The 14765-nt window shown below is 55.9% G+C and overlaps 1 protein-coding gene across 22 annotated transcripts in view; it reads right to left on the bottom strand.

Annotated features, from left to right (window-relative positions):
* Positions 1-14765, bottom strand: part of MSI2 (musashi RNA binding protein 2) — a 438300-nt gene that overhangs the window by 29067 nt on the left and 394468 nt on the right. For 12 of the 22 annotated variants that reach the window (XM_021066169.2, XM_021066172.2, XM_084982851.1 and 9 more), the window contains one exon: positions 4984-5046. In XM_021066169.2, the coding sequence (XP_020921828.1) occupies positions 4984-5046 (63 nt within the window). Of the gene's footprint in view, positions 1-1272; positions 1323-4983; positions 5047-6563; positions 6588-14765 lie in introns of all 22 variants that reach the window. The other 10 variants (XM_021066167.2, XM_021066168.2, XM_021066170.2 and 7 more) reach the window with 3 other exon arrangements.

Genomic DNA, 14765 nt, shown 5'->3' with positions numbered 1-14765 from the left:
GCCACCAAGCAGTCCGGTTGTGGAAGCAGATCCTGAGTGGCAACTATGCCCTTCCCATCTGCTCGCAAAGGGTAGGGACATCTCCCAAAGCCCTAAGAGACCTCTGCACTGCCTTATGACTTGTCACCACAAGTGGAGGGGACACGGTGTGTCTGGAGAGGACAGACGCCCCCTCTGAGCCCAGGGCACCGGCTGCAGGACTGGAAACGCTTCCTGGGGAGATGGGTGCAAACCGAGGCTCCTCTGTGGGTGTTACAGGCTCCCACCCCTCCGCTCCTCCAGAAGCTATGCCAATCATCTCCATACCAAGAAATGTCACCTCTCTCGCCCCACTGGCTCCCACTCCTTTGTCTTCCCCACCCATAAGGACACACGCCGACTTTCACGAGGACCAAACACCCTGTCGACCCCCTGTCTACAGACCGAGGGTCTCAAGATCTTAATCCGTTTGCCCACCATATTTCACTTCCCCTCTGATCACGCAGACAGGGCTGCCACGTGGACCTGTGTCCCCGAAGGGCTGGCTGCCAGCTGGCAAAGGACTCAAGGAGCAGAGGGTCTGGAGGAGCCTTGCTGCTTGGCCTGAAGAAAGGACAAAAGACCTGCTCTGCTCAAGAACCCCAGCAGGAGGAGGACAAGGACAAGGAAGAGCTTGACGACGCCTTCCAACTCTGGTTCGATTCTTGCACATGCAGTTGGGCTATCAAGAGGTCTCAGTTGGGAAGGCTAGAGCTGAGGGTGGGGACCCAGTTCCGGACTGGGGGAGCAGGGAGTGTGACGGGAGGTGGTGGTGGCTGATGGCGAGAACATGGATCCAAGCCCCTTGACAACCCTGAAAATATGGAGCCCCTTCTCTTCCTGGCCGCCCCCCCTGCCCCGCCGCCCCACGCTCTCCTGCAGACAGCCGTGCTGTGCCGAGCCGTCTGAGACCCTGTAATATCAACTCAACAATGCATGTTCTACAACTACGGCTACAGCTACCATTCATCTACTACAAGGCATGCATTTAGTTCAGTCCCACAGATACATACAATCTAAGAACAGGCAGGGGTGTGTGAAATGTTTTACTGGACAACAAGTGTTTTGGAGGTGTAACTCATAAAAAAAAAGAAAAAAAATCGAAAACGAAAGTGTACAAAAAAAGACATTTCTCGAGAGTTGGATATGAGTTTGTTTCTTGAACTGTTTCATCTGAACAAGCAAAAACATGCAAACCAGCTGGTACTAACAGGAAGCTGGACACTGAGAGAGGATTAATAGGTGTGGACAAACCTTCCCGCTGAGCGTGCTCAGAAGAGTGTTTGAGAGGAGGTGTGCAGATCCTAGTGTAAGAGAGGCGGGAAAGTATGCCTCAGAGACACTCTCACCGCAGCCCCAACCAAGCAAGAGAAAAGACAACAGAAACATGACTCTCACACTCACCACCACCGTCAGGAGCTCATGTCACTAGATGGGAACAAAGCTGGCAAGTGTAAAGTACAGTAAGGGGTCCTGGCTGGGCCGGGGATGGGCTGGGGCCGGGGGCCGGGGGCCAGAAGCTCTCAGACTGATACACAGACCCACCCGCGATGCCACCCAGACATCCAATAGCCCGGAAATCCGAATCACCGCCCTCATCCTCGGGGGGCGGGGAGTGGGGGTGTCATTGGCCAACCTGGATTTTGATTTCGGGGAGGGGGAGGATATGATGGGGCCACTGGAACTGAATGAATACGATCAAAATAAACAAACAAAGTCTCGACTGAGCACAAGAAAAGATGACATTGTTTCAAACTTCCGGGTGAAGGTGAAAGAAAAGTGACACTGATAGTGAAGTCATCTAGGAGTCGCCGGGACCACCCCTGGGGTCCCCTGAGCCCGCCCACCTCAGGTTCCGGCCCGATGGATGGTGGGGTTGGGGGGGGGAGCAGGTGGGCGGGCTGGTCCAGGGGAGTCGGCTGAGGTGGGCACACAGTGCCAAGCCCCGGGACCTCTTAGCTTGACACCTGCAGGCAGCCGTGACAGATGCGCTCGCCAACCTGAGCAAAATCAAAGCTGCTTCCTGCCCCCCCCGGGGGGGGGGCCCTCGCTCAGGAAAGCGCCCCCAGCACATCCTAACGTCATAACGAGGAAGGGAAAAAAGCCACACAACACTGTGGAGCTATAGCCAAAAACGAAAGCGAAAAGAGGGCCCTCCCTAGGCTACCTGAGCCCTGAACCAAGCCAACAGCCCCAGGGGAGCAGAGGCGCCCCCCGCCTCCCCGCTTCCACGCCTCTGAGTCACTTCTTAGGTTCGGCATGGGACCAGGCTCAAGGGTGGTACTCCACGGATGCCCTGAACCAGCTTCTCCCTATGAGAGTGCAGTGGAACTTGCGATGCCCTCCCACAGCTGCTTGCTGCGGGGGGAGGCGGGGCTGAAGGAGCATCCTTATTCCCTGGTGGGGGGGGGGGTCCTGGGATCACGGGGGCCTGGGATTGGGGGGCAGAGCTGCAGAAGCAGGTGAAGGCAGAACGGGGCCAACAGCCCTTAGTGAGCCCCTGCTGGCCTGGGCACACACCCAAATCAGTCTGTGCAGTCCCTCACATACATGCCAAAATGCCACCCAGGGGCCACTAGGGGAGGTAAATAATTGGCCATCCTGCCAGACTTGGAGTCTGGATCATTTTCTAGAGGAAGGGAGGGATGGGATAGGAGAGTCTTTCCAGGCCAAAATGCACTCAGAGAAAGATGGGCAGAGACCTTCCATCCACAGCCGTGTAACCCTGTCCCAGGTCCAAAGCGGAGAGGGGGCGGGAGCTCTAGGCGATCCTGTCTACACGTGGGCAGGTGTCTTCCAGCCCTGGGGTGGGGGGGTGGGGTGGTTCTGACTTTGGCAGCCACTGCCTGGTCATCGGGCCTCGGGTACACACTGAGGGTGCCCTGTCGCTTCCTGGCCGAACCTGCATCCTGGGCACCTCGGAGCTGAGGGTTTTGATTCCTTGCACTAATAACCCAGGCTGGTGTGGGCAGGGGCGCGGGGAGCATACTCCTGAATAGAATTCACTAACAGTGCAGTGATGAGCATGGCTGACCTAGAACGGCCTGTGGGAGACTTTGCTCCCGATGGAAATGGCTACAAATAAAACACCACTGATCCTGGAAAAAAAAACAAAAAAAACAAGGTGTGGTTGGAGATGGCTGACCCTTGGGGATTAGGAGTTAGAGGGGGTGGGTGGGGACTCCCGCCTGGCTCTGGGGGTGGGGGTCGGCTGTGAGAGGGTGGGGGTGGCAGAAGGGGGGCACAGACCATGGGGAGACCACTCTCAGACTCGCAAAGAACCCCATGCTGCCCTTTAAACTTGCCATGAAGTCAAGGAGAATGGGGGTGGGGAAGAGAGGCAGGGTTAATTTCGGGTTAAAGTTTAGTTTCATAATCCAAGTTACAATAAGAAAGAAACTGAACAGAGAAAACAACAACCAACAACACTCCAAAAAAATTTTTCAAGATGTTGCTTTTTCTGGTCCCCTCCCCCAGGCACAGGTAGGACAGAGGCTCGTTGATGATACCAAAAAGCACTCCAGTTAAAAAAAAAAAAACAACACATGGAACAGGGAGACACGAGGCAGCTGTGCAACCCGTCCCCAGGGCAGGGGGACCAAGGGACACGGGCCAGAGGGTGGGTGGGGGCTCTGGAGGCCGGCTGGGGCAGGAGGAAGCGGAGGAAAGGCGCCTGGCACTCCGGCCCTGCCTGCCGGCCTGCCCAGCTCTCTGGCTAATGGGCCCTCAGCAGCCGCCTGAGAATTCCCTGGCCCCTCCAAACAAACCCCCAATGGGTGACTCAGGGGAGTGGGTCCTTTGTAGCTCGAGGCAGTGCCAGTTTGCATGGAACGGATTTTTACTGACGTTTCCAAAGGGCCTCACTGTGCCCGTCTCTTACCACCGAGGGTGTGGGGGTTTTTGGCATTTGCTCTCTGGGCTTTTACTGCTCCATTTCCTGGCCCCCTCATCAGCACCTCCCTCCGCCCACCCTCCTCAGAGCCCCTGTTATGTCCAACTAAACATCCCTGGGTGCTCCGGCGCCCTGGCCCCGGGGTGTAGGGGAGAGCTGCAAACCACGGCTCCTGGGTTTAGGAGGGATGGGGGTGGCATGGGGCTCTCGGTGACCAGGGGAGTGGGGGAGGCTGGGAAGCCTCACTGGGGGCCCAGCACACAGCAGAAGCTCCACTTGCTTAGGAAAGTGATGTGTGTGTGGGGGGGTGGGAATTGGGTCAGGGGTGGGGGGAGGAGATGGGGGGGTTGGGCTGGGGGGGGGACGACGATGGGACAACAACCCAGCTCCAGCCTGACTCCACGGTGCACTGGGAAGAGGTTCCCACTTCACTCCCTAAAAGGTTGGATTCGGTCACCAAGCAACCTGGGCCCTTGGAGGAGGGAAGAGAAACTCCTAATTCCCTTGGCAGCTGGAACTAGGTGCTCTCTGGTCTCTGCTAAGGGTGCCATGGGGGCTTCGGGAAAAGCAGCTTTCCTCACTGGGATCGAGCTGGCCCCATGGGTGACCCTCAGGGACTCAGGGATTTAGCCAGATCAGCAAGCCCACCGGCCAAGAGCAGCAGGCCGGGGCTGAGAGGGCGGGCTGCTCCAAGATCTTAACCTAGAACTTCTCCGGCCGGGCCCAAGACGCGAGGCAGGGGGCCTTGTGAACCAGCAAAAGCAAAGAGGGACACAATCCTTGGTGCCCTGAAGCCCGGCTGTCAGGTGCAGGGGCCGTGCAAAGTCAAAACGCAACGCGTTTCCCTTTTTTTCAGTGAGAGCATCACCAGCTACCTTTGGTTTGCAGTCCCATGACTGAGCCCCGTTGGGGCTGCCCTGGGCAGCGGGGCCTGGCCCGCGCCTCCCTGCCCCCACCCTCCGGGCTGTGGTGAGAGTGGTGGACAGACGCAGCCGCACAGATCCAACCGGGCCTTTACCTTCCCCTGCACACTGGGCATGCCTGGGAGCCGCCTGGCCCGTACACCTTCCTACCTGATCCTCTGGCTGCCGCCACTGCCGCCGCTGCCACTGGTCCGTAAGCCGCTGCCGGGAAGCCTGGCAGAGAGAGAAGAGGGGAGTGGGGTGAAGGAGGGTCCCGGGTGCGTGTCCCAGGCCACACGCCCCCACCCCCACACAGAAGACGGGGTTGGGAAGGGAGGTCCATGGGTCAGCCTTTAGGAGGGACGTGGATCAGTGGCTTTCAGGCTTCTGGAAGGCACAGCATCTTTACATGTGTTTGATTCTCACCCATCTGTCACCCCAGAAACTGGATTAAGAGGGCACACCAAAAGTTACAGAGGATCAGGAGAAGCTTCTCTTTATTTTTGGCTGTGGTGTGCAGCGGCTTAATGCGGGATCTCAGTTCCCAGATAAGAGACTGAACCCAGGCCCTGGTGGTGAAAGCACTGAATCCTATCCACCAGACCGCCAGGGAACTCCCAGGAAGAACTTCTCTTGAGGGCAGGGTGAGCTCCCTGCTGCCCCTGCATTAGTGCCTGGTGATTCCCCAGGGCGTGTCCAGAGTGGCTTGGGGGATGGGGGGGGCAGGCACGGCCGGGTCGTTGGCAGGGGTCCCAGCGGAGCAGTCAGTCCTAAGCCACAGGCAGGAGGCCCTGCGGATGGCCTCTGGACACAACAGGTATCTTGGCCAGGAGACGGCTTAAGTCCAGTGGTTCTCCTGCGGCTCTGCAGGTCTGCTGGTCATCTTAACTCCAGACCTACGTGTCAGCAGTGTCACAGCCTCACACCTAGGGGAAGCGCTCTGGGGGTCCAGCTGTGGGAGGAAGTCTGGGGCTGCCGGGACCTAAGTAGGGTGAGCCCTGCGGCTCCCGAGACACCTTAAGGGGATTTAGATTTGGCTTTTCTGAGCCCCACTGTCCCAATCAAGTCGGTCTTGAAGAGTCTCCTGGGGGTTTTGACCAAACTTTTGCGCTTTCTAGGAACACACCAGGCAGCAAGGCTGTCCCAGCAACAGGCCTAAATGTCAGAAGGACCAGTTGACTCAGTGTGGCTGCAGAGTGTCCAGGTGAAGAAGAGGTGGGCAAATCCCCCCCTCTCCTGGGCTCCTCTCCGCCACTAGCATGTGTACACACACACACACACACACACACACACACACACACACACACACTCACAGTCACGCCCCGAGACACTCAACAGACACACGCTCCCACACATGGAACAAACACCCTCTGCCATCCAGGCAGACACGTGGAGGCCTGATCCTCAGTGACTGTGGTTTTCAATGATGTGCCAGAAGCCAGCAGCAAACAAGCAGCCCCCAGCAGAGGGGGCTCAGCGTTGGCCTTTGAGCCTTCCAGACCCAAGGAATTTGTACAGGATGAGGGGGGCTGGGGGGGGGCATGCACCAGAGAGGGCGAGGAGCAGGGGAGGAGAGAGAGGACAGAGACAGAGCCGTCTCCCAAACACAGCGAACTAGAAGCCCTCTAAACTCTAAGGCTATCATCCTAGCTACACGGAACTACGGGAAGGAAAGAAGTTCAAAAGGGAAGGAGCTAGTCTAGAAAAACGTCACGCTAAGCTACTTCAAATGCCAATGAAAAGAGACATACTTGCATTTAAATATGGTAAGAGGGCTGTTGAAGGGGGAAAAAGAAAGATCCAGGTGAAATAAATGTACACGGCAATGACCCCTGCCGAGACCAGGGAAGGGACTCCCCCACTGAGTCCGTTCCCCATTTCTTCCAGGCGGGATCTAGAGTTCTGAAGATGGGGGTGCTGGCGGAAAGTGCTGAAGGAAAATAAGGAAGACGTCGAGTTATTTCTCCTCATCCCGACTCTCAGCCCCCCAGCTCTGCTTGCGGGGCTCAGGGGCTTCTGGAGGAGGCAGGCAGTGGAGGGGGGGAGGAAGGCTGGAAGGAAGGTCATTATTCTTTGGCGCTGTCTCACCCCCTACCCTTGGAAGCGTGAAAAAGTGGTGGTGGGGAGGGGCGGGGAGCACTGGGGAAGGGGAGTTTCGGCAATCAAAAGACTTTGAACCAAAGGTCTATTTTCTGGAGTTGAGCGCATTTGGGACCAAAAGTCTGAGAGAAAGAGGAAGGAAAAAAAAAAAAAAAAAAAAAAGAAAAAACAACCTTATCCAAGAAAAGAAACCCATTATTCTTAATCTCAGATAAAGGCTCCTGCGGAAGACTGTGCAGCAGACACTGCTAAGGGCTGGAATTTAATCTCAACCATCAAAATGGGGCTAAGCAGAGTGAGAAAAGGGAGTGGGGGAGCAGGGGAGGAGAGCCACCTAGTATGCCCAGAACAGTGGAGGTAGGCTCCAAAGGTCACCCCCCCCGACCCCCGCCACAGGGCATCTGAGCCGCTAGGGCCACAGTGCCAACCCCCCCCCACCCCACCCCACCGAGTCCTGCGTGGGGCTGATCTCATCCACCTCCTCAGCTCCATACCCTCCTTCCCTGTTCTGTTGGGCCCCTTAGCCTCGCTGGTCACCCCCAACACCTTCTCCAGATGAACCAGTGGAAGAGCCGCTGATGTTATTTCCAAGGTCAATGGACTCTCCTTGGTGGTGCAGATTGTGGGGGACGCCTGAGCACAGACCCAGCAAAGGGGGGACAGCACTGGGGCTGCCCCAGCCAGGGGAGTCTTGGGCCTAAAGCTGTCCCGATGGAGCACCGCCTGTCTCCAGGACAGCAGGAGAGACCCGAGGACCAGCAGTCCCCAGGGCTGGAAGAGCAGAGAGGGAGGAGCCTTGCAGAGTCAGCTCCTCATCCTGTTCTCAGCCTCTCTCCCCTGGCCCTCAGGAGCCAGGGGCCACCAGTGGCAGCCTTCCTCCTTGGGAGACCTCTTATGTTTATAGGGATGGGGGTCCTGGCTCCCCTGGAAGGGTGTATTCAGGGGAAGATGGGGGGAATGAGGTAGGTCTGGCAGGACTCCTGGCTTCTTGCTGGGGCTGTAACCAGGCAAGCATGGCTGAGCCCCTGGTCCATAAGTGTCGCGGCCACCCTAGCATCCTACTGCCCAGATCCCCCCTCTGCTGCTGGGATCCGTCCTTGACACAGCCTGTCTGGCCAACGCATGAAAGAGACTACCAGGCTTTTCCTTGTGAGGCAGGTTAGCCCGAAAGCCAAATGGACAGACATGGATGCTAGCTGGGTTCAAATCCAGGCTCAACCACTTACTTGCCAGCTGAGTGACTTGGGGCAACTGCTGCTTAACCTTTCTGAGCCTAGATGTCCCCGTGTGTAAAAGAGATGACGCTATTCATTGGAGATTAATATGTGCAAAGTGCTTAGATGAATGCATGCCAGGAAGTAAATGATCATGAGCGTTAGCTGGCATTCTGCTGCGGCCACTCGGGCTCTGTCCAGCCATCAGCTCTGCCTTCGAGCCAGAACTCTCCCCCATGCAGGGTTAGTCCCCTTTCTCCACAGTGGGCCACACAGTCAGATATTGGAAGCGCACAGGAGGCCTGAATTCCTACCTGTGACAGTGGTCTGTAATCTTTCCTATTGTCCCAACTTCATGATGTCACTTTAGTGGAGCTACGTTTCCATGCCTCAAAATGAGAACATGCGTTCCTTTGGCTCCAACAACACCTGGGCCAGCCTGCCTGCCTGGCATGACCCTTGTGGCCCAGTACCTCTCATTTCGGAGTAGGAAATCAGGCAGAAAGGAGACAAATGTTTTTGCTAATGAAACTTCAAGGCTTGAGCGCTACAGGATGCCCACCTGGGAACTTAGGTCTTAGGAAGGTAGTATGTTCCTCCTGTTAAAGACTTGCATTCGAAAGAGGACACGCAGAAAGAATGAAGCACAATGGTGGAATTCTGGACATGCGCAGGTGTCTGCGAACCTTGCTGGAGCTGCGACTGCTGAATGGCCATCAGACCCAAGGACCCAATCTCACCAGTCTGGTGCTCCTGCGCCCTACCAGTGGAAAAACAGAAGGACCACCAGACTGGGCATCAAAGCCTGGCCGCCAGCCCCAGTGGCTCCTGCCTTGCTGTGTGATGTGGGCATGGTGTTGTACTTCTCTGGGCCCAAAGGAACCAACGCCTGTCTCCTGCAAGGAGGCCGGGCTGGATGACCTCTCAAGTCCCTTTACCCCTAAGCCTGCATGAACCAGTCTTCCTGGGCTAGGAGAATGACAAACTGAAGTCCCTCTGTCACTTGAAAATGCCCCTTGGCTTGGCACTATCACACCTCCGGGATCAGCAACTCATCTTCTAAGTGCAAGCTGTTGCCATCCGACTGACAGTGAATGAGACATTTTTCTGGACTTTTTAGAGCTGTGAGACTTTGCTGCAAATTAGAAGTCAAGAGCGCTCTTGTTTTTTTGCAGAATTCTGTGACACTGCACCTACTTTTTATTGCTTCTGTGGCACTTAGCAGTTTCGGCCTTACCGAAGCACAGTTATTTTTACGTGCACGTCTTAACGTCTCTGGCTGGGGGGCAAGTGCTAGGGCAGGGACTGAGTCACATGTCCCACTCAGGACCTAGCTCAGAGTCTGCCCCCTGGAAGATTCTCATGGAGCATCTGCTGATGAGGTCAGGGGTCCCTGAGGAGGTGGGTGAGAGCCAGTGCTGGGACACGCTGGGTAAATTGAGCTGAAAGGCAGTGCCACCTACAATTTTAGCTGCCTCTCTACTCCCTGCCCTTCACCCCAGGGGCCGCAAACTCAAATGCCCACAGGAGCGGGCCAGGAGAGTAATTAACCCAGTGAAAGGTTCCAGGCTGTGGCCAACAAGAGCACCCTGTCCTGTCTAATGAATGATTTCCACCCCTGGTGATCCCGATGTATCTGGTCTGAGATGCAGCCTGGACAGGGGGACCTTTCAAACATTTCCCAGGTGACCCCAGGGTGCCACCGAGGGAGAGAATCTTTGGTTTAAAGGCTTTCAGTTCTTGTTTTTGTTTTTTGCTTTTTAGGGCTGCACCTGCAGTCTATGGAAGTTCCCAGGCTAGGGGTCCCATCGGAGCAGCAGCTGCCAGCCTACACCACAGCCACAGCCATGCGGGATCCAAGCCGCGTCTGCGACCTACACCACAGCTCACAGCTCATCCTCAACCCACTGAGCGAGGCCAGGGATCGAACCTGCGTCCTCATGGGTACTAGTCAGGTTTGCTACCGCTGTGCCACCAGGGGAACTTTCAGCTTGCATAAATTTTTAAAAGTGACATCCCGCCACACATCTGCACAGTCTGTCATCCAGCTACCTTGTGGAAGGACAGGCCCTCCTGAGGACACGGTCATCATCAGACCCTTGCGACCGCCTCCTGCGAGATCCACACCAGGGTCGCATTCAGTGGGTCTCTATCCAGGCCAAAGGCGCCTTAACACACAGAGAATCAGGTGGGGCCTGTGTCTCTATCTTGTTTTAAAGGCCTTCCAGATGATTCCACGGCACCATGGGGGCAGAGAATCCCAGATTTAGAGGATGCTTTGGGGTGTCCTTGATTTTTAGGAAACCCTGAAGGGCCCCACTGCCCACGGCAGGGTATCAGGTCATGGGTCTCTTTCTTTGTATCCCCTCTCCCCTTCCTGGCACGAGAAAATGCTGCCTGGGATGCGGGGCTGGCTTGGTCCCTACTTATTTCTCTGACTTCGAATGAGTGAATTCTGAGGTTCCTTATGGCTCCGACAAACTGTGATTTTTGAGGGGAATCTTTATTTTTTAAAATTTTTATGTATTTATTTTCCTTGTAGGGCTGCACCCATGGCATATGGAGGTGCCCAGGCCAGGAGTCCAATCGAAGATACAGCTGCCAGCCTACACCACAGCTCACAGCAACGAGCCGGATCCTTAGCCCACTGAGTGAGGCCAGGGATCAAACCCGCATCCTCATGGATCCTAGTCGGGTTCATTAACCGCTGAGCCGCGAAGGGAACTCCGAGGGGAATCTTTCTAAAACGCTCTCCTATAATGTGCGTCACTGTCCCAAATGGTCCCCAAGGAAAGACATTTTTCCCCTACGTGGTGCTTTGCTTCAATTAAAGCACACCCTGCAGCCCCCCCACCAGCGCTTTCTACGGATGGTTCAAATGTTCTTGGCTAAACCCAACGCTGCCTTACGGAATCAGACCCTGCAAAATAAGCATCCGAAAGGAAAAAAGTGCCATCCAGAATGCAGGAAATAAGCCCTAGAAGCGGTGAGACACGGTATTGTCACTCTGGCTAGTCTAGGACACTCCCCACCTCCTGGGCAGGTCTGCCTGCTGCAACGGGGCTGGTTCTCTTCAATCCATAGCTCTGTCTTTGGTGCACAGACAGAGTGGCAGCTGCAAGGGGGTGAGGCCGGGACAAAGCTGGGTGGTGCGTTTTGGGAGGAGGAGGAGGACCAGGGGTTCAGCGAGGAACAGAGGGCCTGAAGAGGAGGACAAACCGCTCTAAAAGGGACATGTTTACACGCTTTCACTGTAAACTATTGCTTTGAAGGAAGCTGATAGATGTCAGAAAACAAAAGAAACACCCCCTCCCCCGGACCTGAGTTCCTGGCATTCAAAATAGGCATCCCTGATTTCCACACTCCTTTTTAGGAGAAGCCTAAGATCCCCCGAGGATACCTCCAGTATCATCCCCAAGGAGATCCCGGACCCAGAAGAGGGCTGTGAGCTGCTGTCGGGGCCAAGGATGCTGGGGAACATGTCCGCTGGAAATGCCGTGGCCTCTGCTGGGAAAAGGGAATCACTGGGGACCTGGCTAATGTCCCTCCAGAGAGGAAGGCAGAGGGACCAATGAGAAGGCCTGTCTGCCTGGGTCAGAGGTGGAGAAGGGTGTGCCGGGCCTGGGCCCCCATCCTCCCCGTGACCTAAGGTGGGTGAGAGGCTCCTGGGTCAAAAGCCCCAAGGGTATGGGCACCACCGATAGCAGAGGGACGGCACAAAAACTGTCCCAAATAACTTAATGCAATTGCTGTTTAGCTTAAAATTTTGAAACTATGTAATTCTTTCGATGTTTTGATGGGGACAAAGGGAAGGTGCCTGGCAACATCAAAACTTTGTGAGGTTTTATAAAGTTTGGTTGTCAGAGAGCCTCTGCTGGGATGAAAGGGGTGGTGGAAGCATGAACAGAGGCGTCAAGGAGCATCCTTTGGACATGACAAGAAAATGCGCAGAAGAGACAACTGCGAACCTCCCAGGCAAAAGTGGAGGGCGTGCATCTGCCTGCAGATCAGGTCAGGAGCTCAGGAAGCAAAGAAAAGCATCTGCTACCCCCCACGGCCTGAGCGCCACAGCCTGGAGCCCCGGGAGAGGGACGAGGCTGTCCTCACATCTCTGACCCCGGGCAGAGGGATGAGGCTGGCCCCACCCCGACCGGCGCTTTGCTTCTGATCTCCCCGGTGACTGATTCTTGCAGCTCAGAGAAAGGCCTTGGTCTCAACATGGCCTGGCTCCCAGTTTGGAGGGTGGCGTCGAGGGCCGTGAAGAAGAACAGGAGGTCCATGGAGCTGCGGGGGTCCCTCTAAGATGGGGGCTCTCCCCTGCCTGCCTCTGCTCCAGGCAATTTCTCTTGCCTCCCTCTTCCTCTGAGGCCTGGGCTCTACCCTCCACCACCACCCCCCCACGTCCCCAGAGATTCTGATCATCTGTCTAGGGGCAGCCTGGACAACAGAAACTTCTAATGCTCCCCAAATGGTGTCTGGAGCTGAGAATCTGGCTTTAGGCCCTGTCTGCTGGGATCCTGGGACTTTTCTGGGAGGCAGGAAACAGAAAGCTCCACCTAGGGACTCTGGCCCGGCATCCTTCTCCAGGGGCCTTGCTCCCTCCCGACAGAGAGCTGGGGCCCAAGTCCCCTAGCTCACCTAGGATAGAACCTTCTGGAACTCCAGCCCCATTCTCGGCCCTTTATCTGCTCAATAGGTTTTTACTGAGCATCTATTACAGGCCAGGCACTGTTCTAAGCATCAGGGTCATAGCGATGAACTAAATGCACATTCTCCGCCCTCCCAGAGCTTCTAAACACCAGCCCCTGATGGGAAAGGGGGCTCCATGTGCACACAAACCAACTCCTGGGGCAGGAGAGATGACCAGCTACCAAGAAGCAGGGCCTGGGGTTAAAGGGGTGCTGTGGCTCACTCTGCCAGGAAGAAGGCGGGCTCTGCCTTGGACCTGCCCAGCCTGAAGCCAGGCCTCTGACTGCATGTGCTTTGGGGTGTTCTCTTTGCTGAGCTCGAGACCTGGGTGTGGAGACAGGAGTCAGCCATCAGAACACTCGGTCCTGGAGTTCCTGTTGTGGCTCAGCAGAAACGAAGCTGACTAGTATCCATGAGGATGCAGGTTCGATCCCTGGCCTCACTCCGTGGGTTAAGGATCCTATGTTGCTGTGAGCTGGGCTGTAGGCTGCAGATGCAGCCTGGATCCCGCATTGCTGTGGCCATGGTTGTGGCCAGCAGCTACTGCTCCGATTGGACCCCTAGCCTGGGAACCTCCATATGCCACAGGTGCCGCCCTAAAAGACAAAAAAAAAAAAAAAAAAAAAAAAAAAAGGACACCCAGTCCTGGGGAGGATAGAGTGTAGGGGGGTGGCCATTCCAATGGACTCTCTTCTCTCCAAGATCCAGGAAAAGGCATGGAAGCATTCCTGCCGCTACGGTCTTGACCTAACTCCCAAAGGTCTCACCCCTTCAATTCGATTCAGTTAAGAAAGTCACCAAGCTAGGCGCTGGCTCATGTGACCAAGACGGAGGGCCCTCAAAATTCTTTTCAGTCAGGATCCACGGAGCTGGGGGCAAATCCTTCCCTGTCTGGGTCCTAGAGACCCAGGGGGTTCCAGCTTTGCTCATCCTTGGCCCGAGCACCTTGGGCCTTGGGGACAAGGCAAGGGTTCTTTGCCGTGCCGGCCAGAGGGCCAGCATCAGGAATGGCTGATACAAGCGCTTCACACCGGCTCCTGGCCCTAGAAGGACGTTCTGTTCAGCATCACTCTCTCTCGAGCAAGACCTCAAGGGCGAGAACGGCCACAGCGAGTGTCCCTCCGAAGCCACTCTTGCGGCTGCATGCCCGTGTGGTCCTGGATAACTCAGGGACACCCACTCGCCCACGGAAAAAACCTCAGCCTGTCTGAGACGGAGACCAAGACCTTCAAGGTGAAGGCATTTCAGTTTGTCAGAGTGTCACAGTGTGACATGAAGGCATGCTGTCGTTTCTCAGGTGACATTGGCACACTCTTTTGAGTTTCTCCTTCTCTTCCTTCACGCCTCATAAAAACGCAATTTCTGCCTTTGGAACGTTCTCCCACCTACCACCAATGGATGTCAAGCTACTGGTCTGGCCATTGGACCTTCTAGAGCTCACTGTGCCCATGGCTCTTTATCCTGCTCCCTGTTCTCAACGTTTCAGACGTCCAATCACCAGGTAAAGCGTCAACCTTCTGCAGCCTCCTCGAAGCGTCTCTCGGGGAGCCATTTAGAGCTAAAAGCCCTGCTCTCCTGAGCCTCCTCCTGCCGCCTACCTTCCCAGGCTTCACTGTCTATAGGCCTCTGTACAATTCCCAGCGCTGCCCCAACAGTACCCACTGAGGCCGACCAGGACCGCAAATGCTCAAGCCTTGAGCACCCCGAAACTTTTTGCTGGAAGACCCCAGGCTCCCACCGTGGCCTCGTCACCAGCTTGCTGAGTAAACTGCCACCTGCCACCCTTCAGCGCAGGATCCCTCACTTCCTGACTCGGGTGATAGGCCTTTTAGGGGCTGAAAATTGGGCACGGATTGGTGGACCGTGGGATGGCCAGGGGGTCTTGGGGAGACCCCAGGCGGTGGATGGGAAGCACTCTGGGGCTCAAGGCAGCTAATTAATACAGACATC

This window comes from Sus scrofa, chromosome 12 (assembly GCF_054392235.1).
Source record: "Sus scrofa isolate SSC_HxYL_T2T_F1_AM1 chromosome 12, Sscrofa_HxYL_maternal_Yorkshire_Landrace_v2.0, whole genome shotgun sequence".
NCBI classification, from domain to species: Eukaryota; Metazoa; Chordata; class Mammalia; order Artiodactyla; family Suidae; genus Sus; species Sus scrofa.
The sequence above is the reverse complement of the archived record's forward strand: the minus strand, read 5'-3'. Positions and strand labels throughout refer to the sequence as shown.